The sequence below is a fragment of the Macrobrachium nipponense genome, chromosome 1, assembly GCF_015104395.2.
Source record: "Macrobrachium nipponense isolate FS-2020 chromosome 1, ASM1510439v2, whole genome shotgun sequence".
NCBI classification, from domain to species: Eukaryota; Metazoa; Arthropoda; class Malacostraca; order Decapoda; family Palaemonidae; genus Macrobrachium; species Macrobrachium nipponense.
This window is the reverse complement of record NC_087200.1, coordinates 198492874-198513294: the sequence shown is the minus strand read 5'-3', so window position 1 is coordinate 198513294 and position 20421 is coordinate 198492874. Positions and strand designations below refer to the sequence as shown.

General features: G+C 40.6%; 1 protein-coding gene across 1 annotated transcript in view; it reads right to left on the bottom strand.

Moving 5' to 3' along the window:
- The window catches only part of LOC135220334 (uncharacterized), a gene marked incomplete at its 3' end in the record, with an annotated part of 79214 nt that overhangs the window by 39838 nt on the left and 18955 nt on the right, over nucleotides 1–20421 (bottom strand). The window contains 1 exon segment of the mRNA XM_064257565.1: nucleotides 9940–10094. Within this exon segment, the coding sequence (XP_064113635.1) occupies nucleotides 9940–10094 (155 nt within the window).

The window sequence follows — 20421 nt, the reverse complement described above, 5'->3', positions numbered from 1 at the left end:
TTCCGGCCTCTCCCGGAGTCATTGAGGGTTATGTTTACGGAAGTTACTCTTCCGTAGGCGGAGATAGTATATTTGTTATTTTAGTTTTTATTATCATTATTTTTATCTTTATTTTTATTTTTATTTTTCTTGCCACGGAACTTGCGAGTTCATGTGGCCGTCCCGGGTACCTTACTTCGTGTACCCCCTCTCCGGGTCATACAGCTCGGGTATACAACTCCGGGTGGTTTTTTCCTTACACAGTCCCCGGGCCGGGACGTTAACATATGAATATATTTACCCTTTCTTTTCTTTATAGCCCGGAATGCTCCGGCACAAAAAAAAAAAAAAAAAAAAAAAAAAAAAAAAAACAACAAAAGAAAAGAAATATATTTCATTATCCTATTAAGTGTGTGCAATTGTTCTTATATATTATTGCACTTACAGGCCTCTCAGTGTCTGGTTCGCCGGCTGTAGTGCTGCTCTGCAAGATCCGTGCGGCCATGACGTTGTCGGGGCCACGCCCCCTGTGCAGTGCTGCTTCCTGATTCCGTGGTCTGGCATCATGAAAACTGTTTTGCCTGCTACGACTTGGTACATCAGGCTACCTCTTCGGTAAGTTGCCGCACTGCTGATTCTATGTTTATTGTATAAAAAAAAAAAAAAAAAAAAAAAAAAAAAAAAAAAAAAAAAAAAAATTTTGAAATGAGATAAAATAAACTGATCAATTAAAATTTCTTTAAATAAATTACATTGTTTAATCAATAATTATAGAATAATGTTCAAGGAATTTACTTGGTATTGACACATTCCTTGCATTACAGGCTGAGCAGTCTATTAAGGATGCTGCACTCTCCGCCCTCAAGATCTGGGTTGGAGGTTTGGAGACGGAACGTAGGGAAGGCTAAGCCGTATATTCTGTCCCGAGATATGGCGACTTTGCTCTTCCCAGCCGGAAAATCTGCCGGGATACGTCGATCCAAAAGTAGCGGCACAATTATCAAATCAATACAAGACTCAGTTATTGAACAGCAAGAGGCGGAATTGCCAGGACCTTGGACTAGAGAAGTCTCACTTGAAGTGGTTGAGGATTTGCCCGTTACACTAGGCACGGGTACAGGTAACAGTGTTAATGAGGCTAGCTTAGTTAGTCACCGGATCTTTCCTTGAGTGACTCAGATTCTTCCTCTCCTTCTACTTCCAATTCCTTCATGGGTTTCACAGGAGGTTTGCCCCCTCCCAGGTTGCACTCCTTCTCTGTGATTCCTAAACTAAAGAAAAAACCTGCGGGTAAAACCTTGCTTAAAGGCAGATCAGAGACAATGCCAAGGCCTGGGCAGTCAACAGAGGTTCATACACATATTAAAACTAAAATAAAGTCACTTTCCAAACCTTCAATCCCAAGGTCTAAAGGAGGGAATTCTTCCTATTGCCCTACCAGTCCCATTCCATTAACTTCTAGGGAACGGATACCTCCATAAGGTACCGCAAGAGGGACAGGATGATTCTCCTTCCGTTGACCAAGACCAGTTCAACACAAATATTCTAAATCAGGTCAGTAGCCTTGGTAGTTTACTCAGCTCAGTGCAGCAAGGTTTGAAGAAGTGTTTAGCAGGTTAGGTGCTCAGGACTCCCTGATTGCAGGTCTCAGACAGGAGTCGGCAGTTTCGGCCCCTTCTAGTAGCTTGATGCAAGCTCAGAGCATGCCTGACGGGTCCACGCTCCCTCCCATTCCACCCCGGTTAATCCCCTGGAGGGTGGCTAACTTCGCTCCATTTGTCAAATGGGAGGTTGACTATAGAAGGTTGCGGCACATAGGCTCGAGGATTTCGAGTTTTTCCCCGAAGGTTTACAGCCTCCATTTATAGGCTATGTTAGGCTTACGGAGGCAGCTCTGGTTAGAGAGGATAAGGTCCCCAAGGAGACTGTTATCCTTTCTAGAGATCAGGCTCAGCAAACATGGGTACGGAGCCTAGAAGAGTGGGACTGCTCAAATACTAGAATAACAGCTTTTAAAAGTCCTTTCACCATGTTTACAACTGATGTCGGCAACCCCTTACCTTTTACATCAAAGGTAGCAGAACTAACACTCCAGGCAGTGACTCGAGAAGAGCCCATGCCCCAGCTTAGGGAGACAGATCCCACATCTTTACTACTCCCAGGTAGGGAGGATTTGTGGGAGGATTTGCCAGCTACGTTCTCGGTAGGCAAGCTGAAGCCAGATTGTGCAATCACCTTGTTTAGTGAACGCCTTCCTAGGCTGTCAGACGCATTGATCCAAGCCGAATTTGACGCTAAGGACACGTCTCGCAAGGTCTCTTAACTCCCTAGTGATGACAGAGACGGCGGCTCGGGAGTACGCTCAGGAGCTGCTGTTTAAGGTCATTGCGAAGTCGTTACTTTTAAAGCATGCAATGTGACTTGTACGACTTTGCGATTGCTAGGAGAAATTGCAGGAAGCATGTTCTGTCTGAGGCGACGATAAGGCACGAACCCAACAAGCTTCTAGCTTCCTCAATCTGGGGTGCAGATCTCTTCCCAGCTTCAGCAGTATCCGAGGTTCAGAGCGAGGCATCACGTCTTAACCAAAGCATCAGGTGCGTTGGGGAATCCCTTTCAAAAGGAAATCAGAGTCTTCTTCCTCCAGTTTTAGGGCTAAGAAGAGGCAAAGGAAGTTCCTACCTTTCCAAGTCCCGCAACAGCATCCTGTTCTACAAGCTGTTCCAATTCAACAGGTATCCCAGCCTTCGACTTCTAAGGCTCAGCCTCAGCAACAGCATCAATTTGTCTTCCTTTCGCCGCACCGTCTAACCAACAGAGGCCTCCTCACAGTATTCAGTGTCGCCCGCTTTTAACCCGGTCTATGAGAGTCGGGCATTCACCCCTTTATTTACCAGAGTTGCTAGGGGTGGCAGGGCTAGAGGATCCTTTCGCCAGCGCGGAGGAGCCAGAGCCCAAGGGCGAACTAGAGGTGCAAGGTCAGGCAGAGGATCTCGGCCTTCATCATCTCAATGAAGTTTCTCAGGTAGGAGGCAGGCTGTACCTCTTTCGTCATCGTTGGGGGTTCAGCAGTTGGGCAAAAAGCATAGTATCCAGAGGCCTAGGCTGGAGTTGGATCAAAGGTCCTCCTCCACCCATCACCTTCTATCAGGAACAAACGCAGGAATTGATGGATTATCCAAGGACCTTCTCCAGAAGGGAGCAATCTCCAAGACGAAGAACTTGAAATTCAGGGTCGTCTATTCAGCGTCCCAAAGAAAGGGACCGACAAAAGAAGGGTGATCTTAGACTTGTCCCGTCTAAACTTGTACATTCGTTGCGACAAGTTCAAAATGCTGACCATCTCTCAGGTGCGGACCTTACTTCCCCGCGTGGCCGTCACCACCTCTATAGATCTTACAGACGCCTACTATCATGTCCCGATAGCTCGGCACTTCCGACCATTCCTCGGCTTCAACTAGGGAAAGAAGCCTACTCCTTCAAAAGTAATGCCCTTCGGGCTGAATATAGCACCAAGGGTTTTGTTCACGAAACTGGGGCGGAGGACAGTGGTGCAGGATGCTAAGATCCCATAGCAATATTTTACTAGAAATGGTGCTAAAGAGGACATTTCACGGAGCGACACGGCTGAGCCCAGAAATATATATATATATATACTATATATATATATATATATATATATATATATATATGATATATATATATATATAGATATATATATATATATATCTATATATATATATATATATATATATATATATATATATATATATATATATATATATAATTATATATATATATCCGATAATATATTCCATATATATATATATATATATATATATAAAAAAAATATAATATTATATGTATATATTATATATATATATATATATATATATATATATATATATATATATATATATATATATATATATCTATATATATATATAATGATGGGAATAACACTAAGAGACAGAAAAAGAGCAACATGAATACAAGAGCAAACTAAAGTAGAGGATATTCCAAACAAACAAGTAACGAAAAAAGAAATGGGCGTGGGCAGGACATAGTATAAAAAGGAAGAGGAGATGATGGATTGATGAGCTAAGAAAATTTGTGTGTGTAGACTGGCATAGAAAGACCATAAACAGACGGGGGTGGAAGGACATGTCTGAGGCCTCTGTTCTGCATTTGGACTATCAATGGCTGATGATGATGATTGGATGATGATTGAGTATATATATATACATATCATATAATATATATATACTATATGATATATTATCTATTAATATTTATATTTCTATATTTATATATATATATATAATATATATATATATCTATAATTATATTTTATATTATATATATTATCTATATATATTTATATTTATATTTTAATAATTTATATATATATGATATATATAGAATCTATATATAATCTATATATATATATCTATATAATCTCTATATATATATATATATATATATATATATAGTATATGATAATTGAACAGGACAGGGTTATAAATAGCATCAATTTTTACAATATTAAAAGTATGCTAAAATAAGCTAATAAACATAAGAAATCTAGTTTTGTAATATAAAAGTTGTTAAGCTAAAGTAAAATAATGACTGAAAAGCAAAATAAAGCTAAAAGTAAATGAAAACAATACATAACTCAGTGAAACAACAGATAAAATGGCAAAACAAAAGATAAACATTGAAGAAATAAACAAGGAAGTGTTTACTCAGATGTACTGTTAAGTGAAAACAACAAGGAAAGTGTTTGTTTAGTCAGACTTACTGTTAAGTGGTTTGGCTGTTAACTGATGGAGAACAGGATAGTCAAAGGCGATGTTAGTGGACAATAATGGGAAGAGAGAGAGAGAGAGAGAGAGAGAGAGAGAGAGAGAGAGAGAGAGAGAGAGAGAGAGAGAGAGAGAGAGAGAGAGAGAGAGAGAGAGAGAATGTGAGTTATAGGCAGTTAGGTAATATGTAATGGTTTGGAGGTAGCTTGGTTGTTTAAGGAAGGCGACAGTTTTTTGGTGTAAAGAGGATTCTAAAAGAAGGCGTGAAAGACAATTGGTAGTTTGACAGAGTATTTTAAATTATTGTACATAATGTCAGTTTTACATGAATTTCAAAATACTCTGTCATACTACTGATTGTCTTTCGTACCTACAGTAAAAACAATTACAAATGTTGGGACGATCTTGTTTTCTTTTTTACATGTTACGATACTAATAGGTCAATATAATATACTAGTTTATTCTGTAGAGAGAGAGAGAGAGAGAGAGAGAGAGAGAGAGAGAGAGAGAGAGAGAGAGAGAGAGAGAGAGTGTTTGTTTTATGGACATTGGTAAGGTGTTTAGTGATTTTATGCAATTCTAATTTAGGTTTTTATTGATATTTTGCTGTTAACATTAATATGACATTTTTTATGAAATAACTTTTTGTATATATACTTACCCAGTAATTAAATAGCTATAGTTTCTAACAAATGTCAGCTAAAATTTGAACTTCGCAGTAGCGATTCTTTTTTGTTTTGGTGTAGGAATAGTCCCGCCCACTATCGGGGGAGAGAGAGGAACAACTTGGTAAAGACTGGACAATTTGTTTATGCCCTACGTCCTTGCGAGGGGAGGTGGGCGGGCCTCTAATCTTTTAATTACTGGGTAAGTATATACAAAAAGTTACTTTATCATAAAAGTGTCATTTTTATATGCAACTTACCCAGTAATTAAATAACTGATTCCCACATTGACAGGAGGTGGGATGTAAAGACATATTCTATTCCCAAAATATTAGACAATGTAATGACTTGGAGTACAGAAAATATGCCAGCATTGGTAAAAATGCTTGCTGTTCTTACCTGTAAGAGAGCTGCTGCAGGATGTTACTGCCTCTGTTGGCACTCATCTTACTTTGTAGAGGTGTGGCAGTATAGCCAAGGGTCGCCTACTACGAGAGTGGGAGCCTTAAGTGAAGGAGTACTTCAAAAACTAATAAAGCATAACATTTTGCCCCTGGCCAGGGTGCAGTACCATCACAAATATAACCAGAAAACAAATCAATATTACAATTTTCTAAGGTAAATTGTATTTTTCCTAACTATACAAACCTGAGGTTCTCTAAATAAGGAATTACTTTCACCATGGGCTGGAAAATGGTCAAAGTTTCAAACAAGGTGATTAGGAAGTTAACTACTGTTCGCCAGTTGGGAGTCCTACCCAACTGGACATAAACTTTCAAAATTTGCTTTAGGCCCAGGCAACAGTAACAGAATGAGGGGTGGCATGAGGTAGGCCTATAAGAAAAGGACCTCAGGTTTGTATAGTTAGGAAAAATACATTTTACCTACTTTAAAAAATTGTAATTTGTTCCTACACGATATACAAACCCTCGGTCCTTTATATAAGAAGACTCACTGATTGGTGGGAGGAATCTGAGCGAGCCTCTATGAACAAACTGGTGATCACCCAATCTGTGGTCCCTTTCCTGGTCTTAGGAGCAAGGAAGGGGGCCTAGCCTCTGTTCAAATGATCAGAGTATGAGGACTGCAAGATCATTGAGCAGACTTCTGGACCATTTTATTGGGGGAGGACATAACTTCATATGAAAAAGCAATAAAAAACCTTATTGTTGGAGACATTAGGTAAATATAAGTATTGGGTTTGTCCAGTGTCAAAACCCCCTTTCCCCTCTTGCCAGGGAAAGGGGAAGATATGTGCTTTTTTAGGACTTGAAAAATCCACTGTTCTGCTCCTCTTTCTTTCCACCTTTCCCAGAACAGGTGGAGTTTGGCTCCCACAGGAGCACAGAGGACGTGCCTCCCACAGGAGCACAGAGGACGTGCAAATCACTTTTAGGTCGCAGGTTTGGAGGACGATTTCTTAATTGACTTACTTTCGAAACGCACTGTAGGTCTAGTCCTGGAAGAGAATCTTTGTACTGGAGTTTCTGATCTAGAAGATAAGACAAAAGGTTGCTTGGAGGCCTAAGTTAAAAGATCCTGGGTGGACTTCTTGTGCAGGGATGAGGCAATGTCATTCACAGTGTCCTGTGGGAACAGAAAATCCTTGATTAAGGGAGAAAACAAAAGAATGGACTTCTGAGGAGAAGTGACTCCCCTCGCAGTGAAAGAGACCCATAGCTCTCTCTTCTTTAGGACTTCAAAGTAAAAAGGGAGGTTAACTCATGAGCACTATCTCTTGACTCCCTTGTCTGAGCAGGAAAGAATGCTAAGTACATCCATCACGAATTCTGGTGGAAGCTGAGAGCAGTCTTGAGTCTTTTTGGCAAGGGTGCTTGCTGCCAAGTCCATAAAACTACTCACTTCAAACACCTCAAACAGGTTACACAATAAGTGATCTATTTCCTCCAACAAAACATCACTTTAGGTGTGGATAAGGCTGATCTCCTAGCAGGATCAATGAGTGCCAAGAAGTCTGCTTGGGGGGAGGCAGCCACACCCAAAGAGGGAGCTTCTCCTGTGGTGTAACAAAAATATCTCCTTTAAGATACTCTTGCTGGAGGAAAAGCAAAACAGGCCTTCCCATCCTCTCTCTTCATCGAAAGTCAATTGTTAGCTTCTCTAATAGCCCTCTTAACGGAAGTAGAAAGTACCATTCTTGGAAGGAGTTTACTCCAATGCAGAGTTTGGCTACTCATAAAAGTAAATTGGAGAAGCAGGAGCTGCTGGGGTAAAAAAAGTAGGAAGGAGGTAATGGAGAAGCAACCCGTATGCTGTAGAAGGCAAATCCTCTTCTACTTCCTTAGGAGCTCCTTCCTCTGCTGAAGAGACAGGAGACAAAAGTACACCTGAAGTCGTGTGAGGTGAAGTGTCAGAAGTTGGATGAGGTGCAGCCGTAGATTTCTTCAAAAAGTCGAAAATGTCATACAACTACTTAATCGGATCCAGGGAAGGGTCTACTGTTGATGACACAGACTGAGGGCGCTTATTTGCCAAAGTAAAAGGATCAAGTGCTGCAGGTAACTCAATAACCTCTGGTGGAGCGGGTGCCAATGGGTGCTTGGGTGCTACAGGAAGCTCCTGCGATTGAAGAATTAATGGGTGCTGCTGAGTGCTTCAAAGCAGAGACGTGTTCGGGTACTTCATTTGCACTATCAACACCTTGTTTAATCACCTTCTCCATTTGGGCTTTAGATGAAGAACCTATTTGAGCCATAGACTCTAAAATAATACTAAATTTATGGCCAAATTTTGATTCGAACTTCAACTCTAATTTGGCAATGGCATTGGAGGCGTCAACGAGGGAGTTAGGTAAAGGTTGAGGTGTTAAGACTGGGGAAGGAATAGGAGACATCACAGGTACAGACAGGTAGGTCAAAACTACTATCCTGACTAACCTTCGTCTTGTCATGTCTAAGATTAACGTTTCTCTCCCTATCCCTTTCTATAAATGAGAAGACAGAACTTTCCATTGTTCAATATCCCAATCTATACAGTACTCACATGATAATGATGGTGAGCAAATTTGACCCTTACATAAAGTGCAAATTGTGTGTGAGTCATACTTAAAGGAAGTCAGTCTTGTATTACAGCCTTTGCCGTGGTCAACCAGCAGAAACAAATTGATGGGTCTTTGCCGAGTTGTTCCTCTCACCCTCGATAGTGGGTGGAGGTATTCCTACACCAAAACAAAAAAGAATCGCTACTGCAGACTTCAAATTTTAGCTGCTGTTAGTTAGAAAGTATAGCTATTTAATTACTGGGTAAGTTACATATTCAAAATTTATTTTAAAATTAGTAAATTAGTTTTTTATCATAGAAAATGTATTTAGTCATGAAAATAAAATGAAAATACAGCAATTAGTGAATAGTATTGTTCTATGAAAAAATGAGTGAATCATTGAATTTTCCACAATATATTAGCAGATAAGTTTCACAGAAAAACCAGCAGTTAACTGAAGCCGCGATTGCTGATCCATGATCGAGTGGGGACCCACTCTTAATTATCCAGATTACTATTATCCAACATTTGACATTGCCTCACACACCCAGACCAAGGCCCCAAAGATATTTAATATATACTGTATCAGTATCCATAGTCAGTTGAGATGTCATGATACAGCACTGTGGTCCTTTTTTCACTTTACTATGAAACTGTGTTTATGAATGCTGATGCTCATAAGTTTAAGAGTGACAGGGGAGGAGTCCTTTAAAGTGAAGTTACAACAGACTTGACTTCTCAGGAATCCCTTTAATGTTCTTTGTTTTTTTATCAAAATACTATAAGGCAGTCCCCGGTTTACGACGGGCTTGGCTTACGATGTTCCAAGGTTAAGGCGCTTTTCAATTATATTCATCAGAAATTATTTCCAGGGTTACGACGCCTACAACGCTGATCTGACAGAAGAAATATGACACCAAAAATGCAAAATAATCAATATTTGAAGGTTTTTTTGATGCAAAATGCAATAAGAATGCAGTTTAAATAGTTTTGAATGCACCCAAAGCATTAAAAGTAAGATTTTCTTATGATTTTTGATGATGTTCCGGCTTACAACGATTTTCGCGTCTCAAGAACGGAATCCCCGTCGTAACCCGGGGACTGCCTGCACTTTGTTCTTTATATCTATTTGGCTAAACTGGTCTAAACATATCTGCATTTTGCAGTAGCGATATACTATATTTTAGCATTTTGCTCACATTAGGGCACCTTGCATGGAAACTTACTTGTTGGGCATGTTAATGGCTTTCTGGGCTAGCTTCGTATAAATGAATAAATAAATAAAAGTTATAGTGTTACCATGGTTATCTGACTTGACAAGCACAATGATAGTATAAATAAAACCTGATAGAAGCACTGCATTAATGACATAAACTTATAATGATTAAAAAATCAACCTACAATTAAAGAATTAATACCCTGTAAAAAATCATTCATAATAAGTAATGAGTGTTATTGCAAAATTAGTAAGGAAGCAGTCTCAACTTACTTTGTCGCAGCAACAACATGCATCACACTGATAAGATGTGAGATCACAGGGACACGGTGCAAGAGGTGTCACAGAAGGATCTTGGTAATGAGTCTCTGTTTTCATTCCAACATCACTGGCTTCAGTCCAATTCACAGTGAAATAATCTCCTTTTACTGTAAGTAGAAAAAAAATGGATGTACTACTAGCTCACACAGACAGTATTATAAGTAACATTTTATTTTTAGTTAAGCAACTTACTCAGTACATAATTACATACATAGCTATTAGTTCACTGGCTTGCAGCGATTTAGATTGAAAATACACAGTAGCGACACTGATACTGTGTAGGTGACACCAGTGTTGCCCTCTAATGAGAAGCTTAGAAATAACACAGCAGACTAACTCATTCCATTTCTGCAACTTCTGGTGATGACATGTAGTGTCGGCAGCAGTCGTTCGTTTTTCGCCGGTTATTTACCAGACTTCGGTATCCAAACCTAAAGTCGAGTAGCTTCAGCCAAAAGCTTCTGGATAAGTTTTTTCCTTGTTTTGTCATTTTTTACTGGAGTATGACACCAACAGTTCACTTTTACAGCAAAATTGCAGTTAATTGTTTAACTACTCCTTGCCGAGTGTCAGACTAAACTGTAAACAGGTTCGTCGAACCGATGTTTACGTTTGTTACCAACCTGATATTGTTTGATAATGCCATTTCAGCAGCAATCTTGCAATCTTTTGATTAACTCATCTCTACAATTAGTAATGTAGCAACATAAAATGTTACTCAGCTGATAGTCAAGTAGCATAATATTAATGTAAACATTGCATTAGCTACCCTCTTGAGAGAGTAGCATAATAATATAAATATTGGATTCATCACCAGAACAATTTTGGTGTGCAATTTTAATCCTGCAAGGAACTTCTTGCAGGATTAGTATTTATTGTTAGTTATAAAGTTCTGATTCAAATTTTTTCAACACTTTTGCTTAATAGTATGTTCGCTACTGCAGCAAAATTGCAGTAAATTTAAACGCTTATCACTCTTTCCTTTCCAGAATTGTTTCAGTGAAAGGTTATAATGTAGCAGGAGAGAAATTGAGTTATGATGGGCTTTGGAGGATGGCCAAGCTGAGATCCTAGTAAAAGCAAGAATTATAAGACGCAATTATAATTGAAAATGTACAAGGGCCTGCCACAGAGGGAACATCTCTATGGAGGGCTGTGCTAAAAACCGATCTAAGGGAACAAAATAAATGTTGCTTTAGCGGTGCCTATGCTGAGCTTGGATCAATAATATGTAGCTAAACATACGAAATTGTACATCTGGCACCAAAGCTTTAAGCTCATCTGGCACTGAAGTGTACTGGTTGATCATGTCTTTAGTCTTTTGCTTGGCTCAAGATTAAGTCATGCATTTAAGATAAAAGTATCTGAGTGCCTAGCTGGGACAGAGCTGTTATATCGCACAGTTTCCATTGGAGCCAAAAGCCCACAGGAGCTGAGCCAGAGCCCAGTGGTGACTGAGACAGTGCCCAGTGGGAACAAACATTCAATATGGTGTTTTTTTTCTCTCTCTCTCCTGCTACTAGCCCTTTATTTTCATCCATTTGCTCCTGCACCTGGCTTCCTCGCTTCCTTCCCTAACATTCCCAGTTTGTGTTGGCGTTAGCAATTTTAACCCTGTGACAGCGAGTGTTGTGCAGTGGAGGAGGTGGTTATTTGCCCTCCCCAATTCTAGACAGATGGTCCCTGTCAGACTCCCCAGTACCTGGGAGGAGGCAAGCGGGAAGTCCAAGGGAGGTCAGGGGGTTGCACACGAGTAGTTGCCCCTTGGTCAGACCTGTTGCCAGTCCCAGGTTATTGACAGATAGCCATTGGAAAGGTGTTTTATGGATGTGTAGTGACGGAGATGACTATCTGGCTCCTCAGAATCCTAAACCCAGTCCCTGTCAGACTCCCATGCAACTGGGAAGAGGCAAACTGAAGTCCATGGAACTACAAAGCGGCTTGCCCCGGGTAGTTGCTCCTTGGTTAATTTTAATTAATGACCGCTGAGCAGGAGTCAATAACTATTCGACTCGGGGGACTCATGAAAACCCAGTCCCTATCACTCTCATATACCAGGGAGGAGGCCATACTAAGTTCATGGGAGCCCTGGTCAGTTACTCAGTTGAACCTGTTGTCTGCAGGTTTCAATAGACAACCATTGAAAAGGAGTCCATAAAGTGCTCTTGCACTGACTTCTTGAGTTATGGATCCTAGTGCTGGTTGTCTCTGGTCAGTGGAGAAGGGTAGTAGTCCATTCCAGTGGCACTCCTAGAGGAAGATCACTATATACTCACTCCCCTACATCTGAGAAGAGGCAAAGTGTTAAGTCCTAGGGAGGCTGATGGGGTTTGCCCACGAGCAACTACCCCCTTAACCAAGCCCGTTGTTCGCTCCCAGGACTCGGAGGACAGCTGCTGAAAACATCCAATTGCATGTTCATGATTTTTCATCTACTGACTTGACTTCCAACTCATGGAGGCACAGTTGTTACTCTTGGAAACCGAACGTCTCGTGTTTTCCAAACGTACAAGAGAACTCGAGCACAAAGTATTACAAAAGTATTCAGTGTGTGGGATGATCGTAAAGTGTTTTTTTTTTCCAACACCCGGTGGGAGCCAAGCCTTCATAGGCAGCTTGTGCATTATGTTTTAAGCCTCCGATGAGAGTCAAATGCCCATCATCTGCTGAGCACCAGTTTGCTGTCGAGCACCCGGTGGTTGCTCAGTGCTTAGCAAGAGTAAAGCGTGTTGTGTTGCCCAAGTGCCCAAGGGGAGACAAGTGCCAAATGTTCAGTGATGCCAGAGAGCACTTTTCATTCCATTTATGAGAATCATACAGTGATATCACTATCTTTACTGAGATTTTCTCTCATCTCTGAGATTGCGTTAAGCTCGATGAGTGTTTCTGGGTCCTCTCCTGCTTTGGTACCGTTTACACCTGGCTGGTCTACAACTCCCGAGAAGCATTTGACGCCTGGTTCAAGGTGTATTTTACTTCCTTTACACCCGGACCAGGGTGTTATTAAGTGCTTCTGTTGTCCAGGATACTTCTTTGAATCCCATCAGCCACCGACTTGACATCCTGAGGTCCCTCTGGGACCAATGATATAATTTTTAAAAGGTCATTACTCAATAAAAGTGTTTTGGATCTTCTGAAGAAACTTTCTGCTGCTTCTCAAGACTCCTATTTTACCTCTAGTTTCGTTGGAAGAAGACAAGGCTAAGGTTTTAAAGCAACCAATGTCTGATTATGCTTCATTGCAGAAGTAATTTTTATTTTTACCCAGCTATAGATTGCTCTTTTCAGTTATCGGCACTATAAGGTGCTGATAATGTTATGGCACCATAAGATGCCTCCATAAGATGCCTAACAGAGGTGCCATTAACCGAAATCATCGCCATAAGTGCTATAAATCACCAAGTTTTGGTTTATGGTGGTTTTTGCCTATCAGCACCCTGTTGAGAATGGAACCCCTGCCAATAACCATGAACTGTCGTATGTATATAATTACTGATTAATTATAATTAAAACTATTATAAAAATGTTGAGAATGGAACCCCTGCCAATAACCATGAACTGTTCTGGTATGTATATAATTACTGATTAATTATAAATTAAAAACTATTATAAAAATGTTCATTTTTAATTATGGGACTTACCCCGTAATTATATAGCTGATTCCCACATTGAGGGATGGTGGGATGCATGGATATTTCTACCTCAAAAAAATTAATACTTTACATAGAAAGAGGAGAGAAAAAATTTTGCCAACATTATATAAAAAATGTTTGTTGTAATTCCTTACCTCTGGATGTCACTCATCTTATCATGTAGAGACGTAGCTGTGATGCTAGTAAGTGCCTACTAGCTTAAGTGGGGACCCCTTGTGGTGAAGGAATTTCCGATGGCCAACAAAGGATAGGTATATTACCCATGCCCAGGGTTCAATACCAATAACACACCAGAGAAAAAATTTGGTACCTATTTCCAAAAACATGTTTAAAATAAAATACCTCCACCACCCCACAAAGGATTCGAGGGTACTCAGGCACTTTGTACCTCCAAGCTTCCCCCAAAAAACTAAACCCTTATTATCAAGAAGAAAAAAGATTTTTGGAAGAGTTGCTTCCAACACCTTTCCCAACACCACACCAGCCGCAAGAAAGGACCCAAAGTACTACAATCATCATACACTGTTTCAATATCTTGTAGATAATGAGATGCAACCACCAAGTAGTATTTTAAAGATCTCACAGGACACAAAGATCTTTCCACATCATGAGATCCCATTAATTCTGTCAGGTTCTTGACAGAGAAAACAGTCATGGATTAGGGCAGACTCGCTCTTGGCCAAAAAACCAAGGGATGTGAACAAATGCATTCCTCTTTGAAAAGTCTACCCTTTTATCCAAAACATGCACCTCACTGATCCTCTTTCCTGTTACCAAAGATATCAGAAAAAGGGTTTTTCTAGTGAAGGCTGAAAATAAAATCTTGAAATCCTAGAGGGAGGAAAACTAAAAGTTCTGCCTTGATCCCTCTTCTCTGCTAACCACACTTCTAAATACTTTAAAGCTTTCTTGCTGAAGAAGAAAGAAACCACCTTCAGTATGTCAGAAGAAATGTCGGCAACGAGGGAGTGGCAGGCGAAAAGAAGGCAGGATGAGCAGCCAAGAGGAACTTCATTAAGGCGACATATTGCAGAAGAGTGTACCCTGATCTTCTGTCTCTTCCTCTTCCAACGAAACAGGAGAAAGATCCGCAGGAGCTTGAGTTGTATCTGCAACCAGAGGAGCTTGAGAAATCGTAGCTACTATTGGCGCCTGAGGGTATTCTGCACCTGTGGGAGCTTGAAGTATCACGGGAGCTTTACTAAGTAAAGCGAGACTGCTAGCTAGCTTCAGCTGAATAGGATCCATTTCAGTAGAAGCAGCAGGAGCTATGGAGGAAGAGAGTCTGATGGGCGCTCGGGCACAACTGCACCTTGCTGTAACTCTGCACATGCGCTTATTGACAGTAGAGGATTCTGGTGCCAATGGGCTTAACTGCTTCCGACATCGTGAGTGGCTTGGGAGCTGCAGGAGGAGCAGAAGCGACGGTGGATGAGTATCCATTTCTGAGGCAATCAGAAGAAAATTGCTCCAGAGAGTCCCAGTGGCTGGAAGAAGGCTGTGGTACCCTTGACCTCTTAACTGGAACCGCAGGAGGTGCTGTTACATCCGTAGAGGCCCTCTTAAAAGGCTGAGACTTACTGCTAGAGCACCACTGACGAAGACGACATGGAGAGAAGTCTTCAGAACTGGACAAATTATGCACTTCCATAGAGAGACCTTTCCAGGGGTTCTCTGTTTGCAACCTGAGAAACCACAACAGGTTGCACTGAGGGGACAGCTGCTAGCTGGGAAGACCCCACCAACCTCCCTTGGGCTAGCAGTTTGACTCCTCCCATGTACTAGGGAGTATGCCAGTGACATTTGCATAGGAGAGCTGATGGGACAAACAGCCACCTCCTCCACTAACACTGCACTGTCACCTTTTAGCCTTATCCATTAGAACTTTGACTGATGAACCAAGTTGCTCCATTGTCTGCACTAACAGAGAAAAGCATTTTTCAAGCTTTTCTTTTAGACTGGCAATGGGGTTAGGATTGGCAATGGGGAGACTGAAACTTTAGAAGGTGGTACAGTAAGAGAACTGGGAACTAGGGTTAGGGAAATAACCGGAGCATTCAAATCCAACGATCCCTGGCTAGCTAATTTCAAACTAGCTCTAGCAAAAGCCTTTCTCTTTCTATCTCTATCTAATTTTCTTAAATGAGATTCTAAGTTCCTCTGTATTCTCTCATCCAAATCATGACACTCATTACATCTCACATTCACCGAACATACTTGTCCATGGCAATTTGTACAAAAGGAATGAGTATCATAAGACTCATTGGTCAACCTAGTCTTACAAACATTTGCACAATACCTAATGTTAGGTACCCTAGAGTCTGACATGTTGAAAAAAAAAGAAAAAAAAAGAGACAACTCGGTAAACAAGTCCAAAACTATCTAGTTCTTAGAGGAACCTAAATCTAATTAATATTGCCAAGTGGGCCAAAACAATGCAATTAATATTTCACCAAATGCTGATAAACAAAAGGAAAAGTAAAGAAGTCCAGAATTAACTGCACCTGACAACCATTCTGTAGCCATCAGAAACAAACTGAGCTCTTTGCCAAGTTGTTCCTCTCTTACCCCAAAAGTGGGTGGGGTCACTGTTACCGAGCCAAAACAAACAGAAAATTAGTGCAATCCACGAATTTCGGAATTTAACTGCTGAGCAAGTGAAACTCTTAGGTATATAATAACTGGGCAAGTCCCATAATTAAAACTAGTATTTTACACTCTTCTTACTCTACTTTCTAAGAGAAGCTACATGTCTTACACCTAAGGTAAAGCTCTGTCCTGGGGAGTTTCTGCCTTCTCCCAGACGGATTTCTAGGGCCTTGTTGATGCTTCAAGAGGCTCAACCTTCGCATTAGCCTAGTAATGTTCACTTCTTCAAAAGTAGATCATCTGCTAAAGGACTTATTTAACATGTTCAAGATCTTCTAAGACTGGACGATTAGTACCTTATCGAAGAATATTGAAGAATGCACATCTCTTCAAAACAGTATTGTACCAGACTGGTTGGGAGTTCCATCATCTGTAGACAAGGAATTGAGATGGTACATGAGAGCTGGTTGCCCTATTTTCTTTTGGCACCTACTGCTACAGCACAGGTTACACAAGACCTTCTTACCCAGTCTGCCAGGTGGTCCTTTATAGGCAGTAAAGCAAGGGGCCAATCTCTGCAGTAATCTCCGTTCAAGCCGCTCTTCCAAGAAGACCTCCACTAGATCCTCCTCCAGCAAGTGAGGAGATGGTCCTCCATGTACCAGTTGAGCCCTGGCTTCTCCATTTTTGGCAAATATGGGAAGCAAAGAAAGCAGAGCTATGGATCTTAAAGTCTTCAGAGAGGGATCCATAATACCTTTCCTGCAAAGGTATACTAGATGATCCAGAAAGAGGCCATAGCAGTAGTGAAAGACACCTATTTGGTGGGATTTTACAACTGCTTTTTTTGTCATCCCCAAGTCATTTGGGGGTTAGACACTTGTCCTGTTGGCCCCTTCAAGGAATCTGTCTTCTTCCTTTTGTGGCCATACCATCCCTGTAGAATGTACATCAGATTTCATGCTACAGTTCAATCAGTTGAACCTCCTCTCATCACGGCCTTCATCACGATTAAGGAGGAACTATATTATGTTCAGACTATCTCCAAGTTAGCAGTCTGCTTATCACTTTTTTTAACCTGCTTCATTGTTCATGAACCTGCTCAGTTGTGGGTGGATCCTACAGGATCTTCCCCAACCTCACTTCAAGGGATCTACTGTAGTCTGATTTTCCTAGACTCACTCCCAGACTGTACAGAGGATTATCAGTCAAGAGGTCTTTCCTTACACATTGCAGAGACCTCTACAAGTATGGTAAATGAATCTTCTCACGTCATCTTCCAGACCTGGCGATCGACTTTCTGAAAATAGTTTTTTGGGCTCTACGTTTCCTATGTGAGCCATCTGTGTCCCTTATGCAACAGAAACATAGTTTGTTTACATCCATTTCTTTTCCTTTAAAGTTCTTAACATGCCCAAGCAAGGAAAAAGAAGATAATTTGCTCATCTTCTCTGGGATTTTAGTCAAGGACAGGACAATGGGCCCAAGCCTGGATCTGTATCTTTCAAGGGTGCCAGATTTCACCCAAGCTCATAGCTAGTTTGCTGTCCTGCTTTCTGGGACCAGCAACAGACTGGCACCAGTTATTGCTATGACACTAGTGCTTGGCTCTGAGCGTTACTTGCTTAGAAGAATAGATTTTCCATTCCATTTGAATGTTCAGGTTCAAAGGCCGTCCAGAAACTATTGTTTTAGTAGGAACTAGTCCCTTCTAATAGGAACGTGTGTGGGAAAACAACAGCTACCAGTTCTGGTTTTTTTTTTGTGCAACAGCTCATTCTATAGGAGAAGCCTGATGTGCTATCTTGCAGGAGGAAGAACAGAGCTCTCTGGCTGGCTAGATGATCTGGTATTTCATAGAAACCAGAATCCCAGACCAGTTTTAACACAAGATGTTACGGCAAGTATGCATCTCTTCCATGGATAAGAACATCTTGCAATTTACACTTATGGACTATCTTCTGAGACACTCAGGTTTAGGAGAGGCATTTGCCCCCTTTTAGCTAAAGCTAAAGACATTAGTACAACCTCTATCTCCTTAGTTTTCTAGCGATATATATCTGCCACATCCATTCGACAAAGGAGGAGGCATACAGAAGTCCATAGGAGTCTGAAGGGGTTTGCCCTTGGTAGTTACTCCTTAGTTTCTTATAATTAATGACCACTGAGCAGAAGTCATGGATACCTATCTGACTTTGGGGATTCCTAAACCCAATCTTTGTGGTGTCAGACTCCTATGCACCAGGGATGAAGCATACCGAATTCCATGTTAGTCCCCGTCGTTAGCTCAGTCGAACCTGTTGTCTGCAGGTTTCGACAGACAACCGTTGAAAAGGAGTCAATAGAATACATTCAACCTACTGTTAGTATGATCGCTCTTTGTTTCTCATGATTTTGAGAGTTTTGAAAAAGTTTTTGAAATTTAGACAGTACCCTGAAAATTTTAGTTACTGGCATGGTATCATGGAAGGAAGCATAGGATTCTCTCCTATTGTCCGAACCTTCACCTTGCAGTGAAGGGTCGACGTTTAAGGAGCCTGGAGGATACAATGTACCGAGAGCACCCATCACTTTTACTGGAGGATTGTGGTTTTACTTTAGTGTAGGTGGCATCATAATCTAGTTGTTTTTATTATGGTACTGCACCCAGGGCAAGGGCCACTTGTCGTCCTTGTGAGTAATTGGAATCATCTTTGCTACAAGGTTCCCCATTTAGTAGAGGCGACCCTCGGCTTTACTGCCGTGCCACTACCGTCAAGTTGAGCACCAATCTCTTGACTAATAAGGAATGGCAAGCATTATTTCAATGCTAGCAGCTTTTCTATTTCTAATTCATTACATGACTTAATGTTTTAAGAGTAAAACATGTCCATCTATCCCACCTCCTTTCAATGTGGGAACAGCTATGTTATTACATACTGGTTAAGTTCTTAATTAAAATTACATTTTTATAATAAAATAAAGTTTTAATTTTACTTATCCAGTAATTACATGATCAGAGCCCTCCTTCCCCCTCTCTGATGGCCATAAGCATAAACAGAATGAAGTAGTCTGCTGTGTCGTTCCTAACCCTCTTGTTAGGGGGCAAGACTGGTGTCACCTACCCAATATCGGTGCCGCTACTGCACATTTTGAATATAAGCTTCAGCGAATAGTAAGTGAAACTAATAGCTATGTAATTCCTGGGTAAGTCTAATTAAAACTATTTTATTATAAAAATGTAAATTTTCTTATTACTTGAGCAAACAAAACTTTAATGTACAGTATTTTATGACATTTCGTACACAGATCTGATTACAGAGACATCATTAATACCTATTGCAACTTCTACCACACTAGTAAGGGTTTACTACAAGTTTCACTACTGCTTTGTACTCTTATTTCATAAGGTAGGTAAATTAACACTATGCTCACCCCTCTTCTTTTTTTTAACTGGGTTTGGTATTAGCATGTGCAATAACTCACATGGCAGAGTTACTTTCAGAAGCTACAGAATTTGTGATGGCCATATTGATAAGTGCTGTAGTAAAATGTGTTAGTTCTGAAAGACTCACTACTGAGTGCAAAATCCAACCCCAGGGTTCACATATGATGCTCTAATGCCTCACAGTCAGTAATATTCAAGTCATATTTTGACCTTTTATTTGTGAGCATCCTCAAGTAGGGTTCACATTTCCTCTTTCTGTTTATATCTACCAATTCCCCCCAGTCACATAATTTTATGTTGTAAGCGTTTGTTGCCTTTGAAGTCGGTGATTTATGGAAGAGTGACCTCCCAGGGTTGGTGGCATATAACAATATATAAATTATATATATATATATACTATATATACAGTGGTCCCCCCGTATTCCGCGGGGGATGCGTACCAGACCCCCCGGTGAATAGTTAGAATCCGCAAATGTTTGGAACCCCTATAAAAACGCTAAAAACAGCCTATTTTGTTAGTTAAAACTTAAGAAAAACCACTAAAAATTTCATACTTGGGTTTTTTTTTTTTAATAGTTTTATCACAAAAAGTGCATTTTATGATGAAATTGTTAACAAAAACCAGGAATTTGTGGATATTTCTCATAGAAAAATACAGCGAATGCGCGAATTTTCCGCGAATAATGCAGGGAAACGTTCCCGAGAGAAATCCGCGAATGTGTGAGTCCGCGAATCCGGAGAACGCGAATATGGGGGGTCCACTGT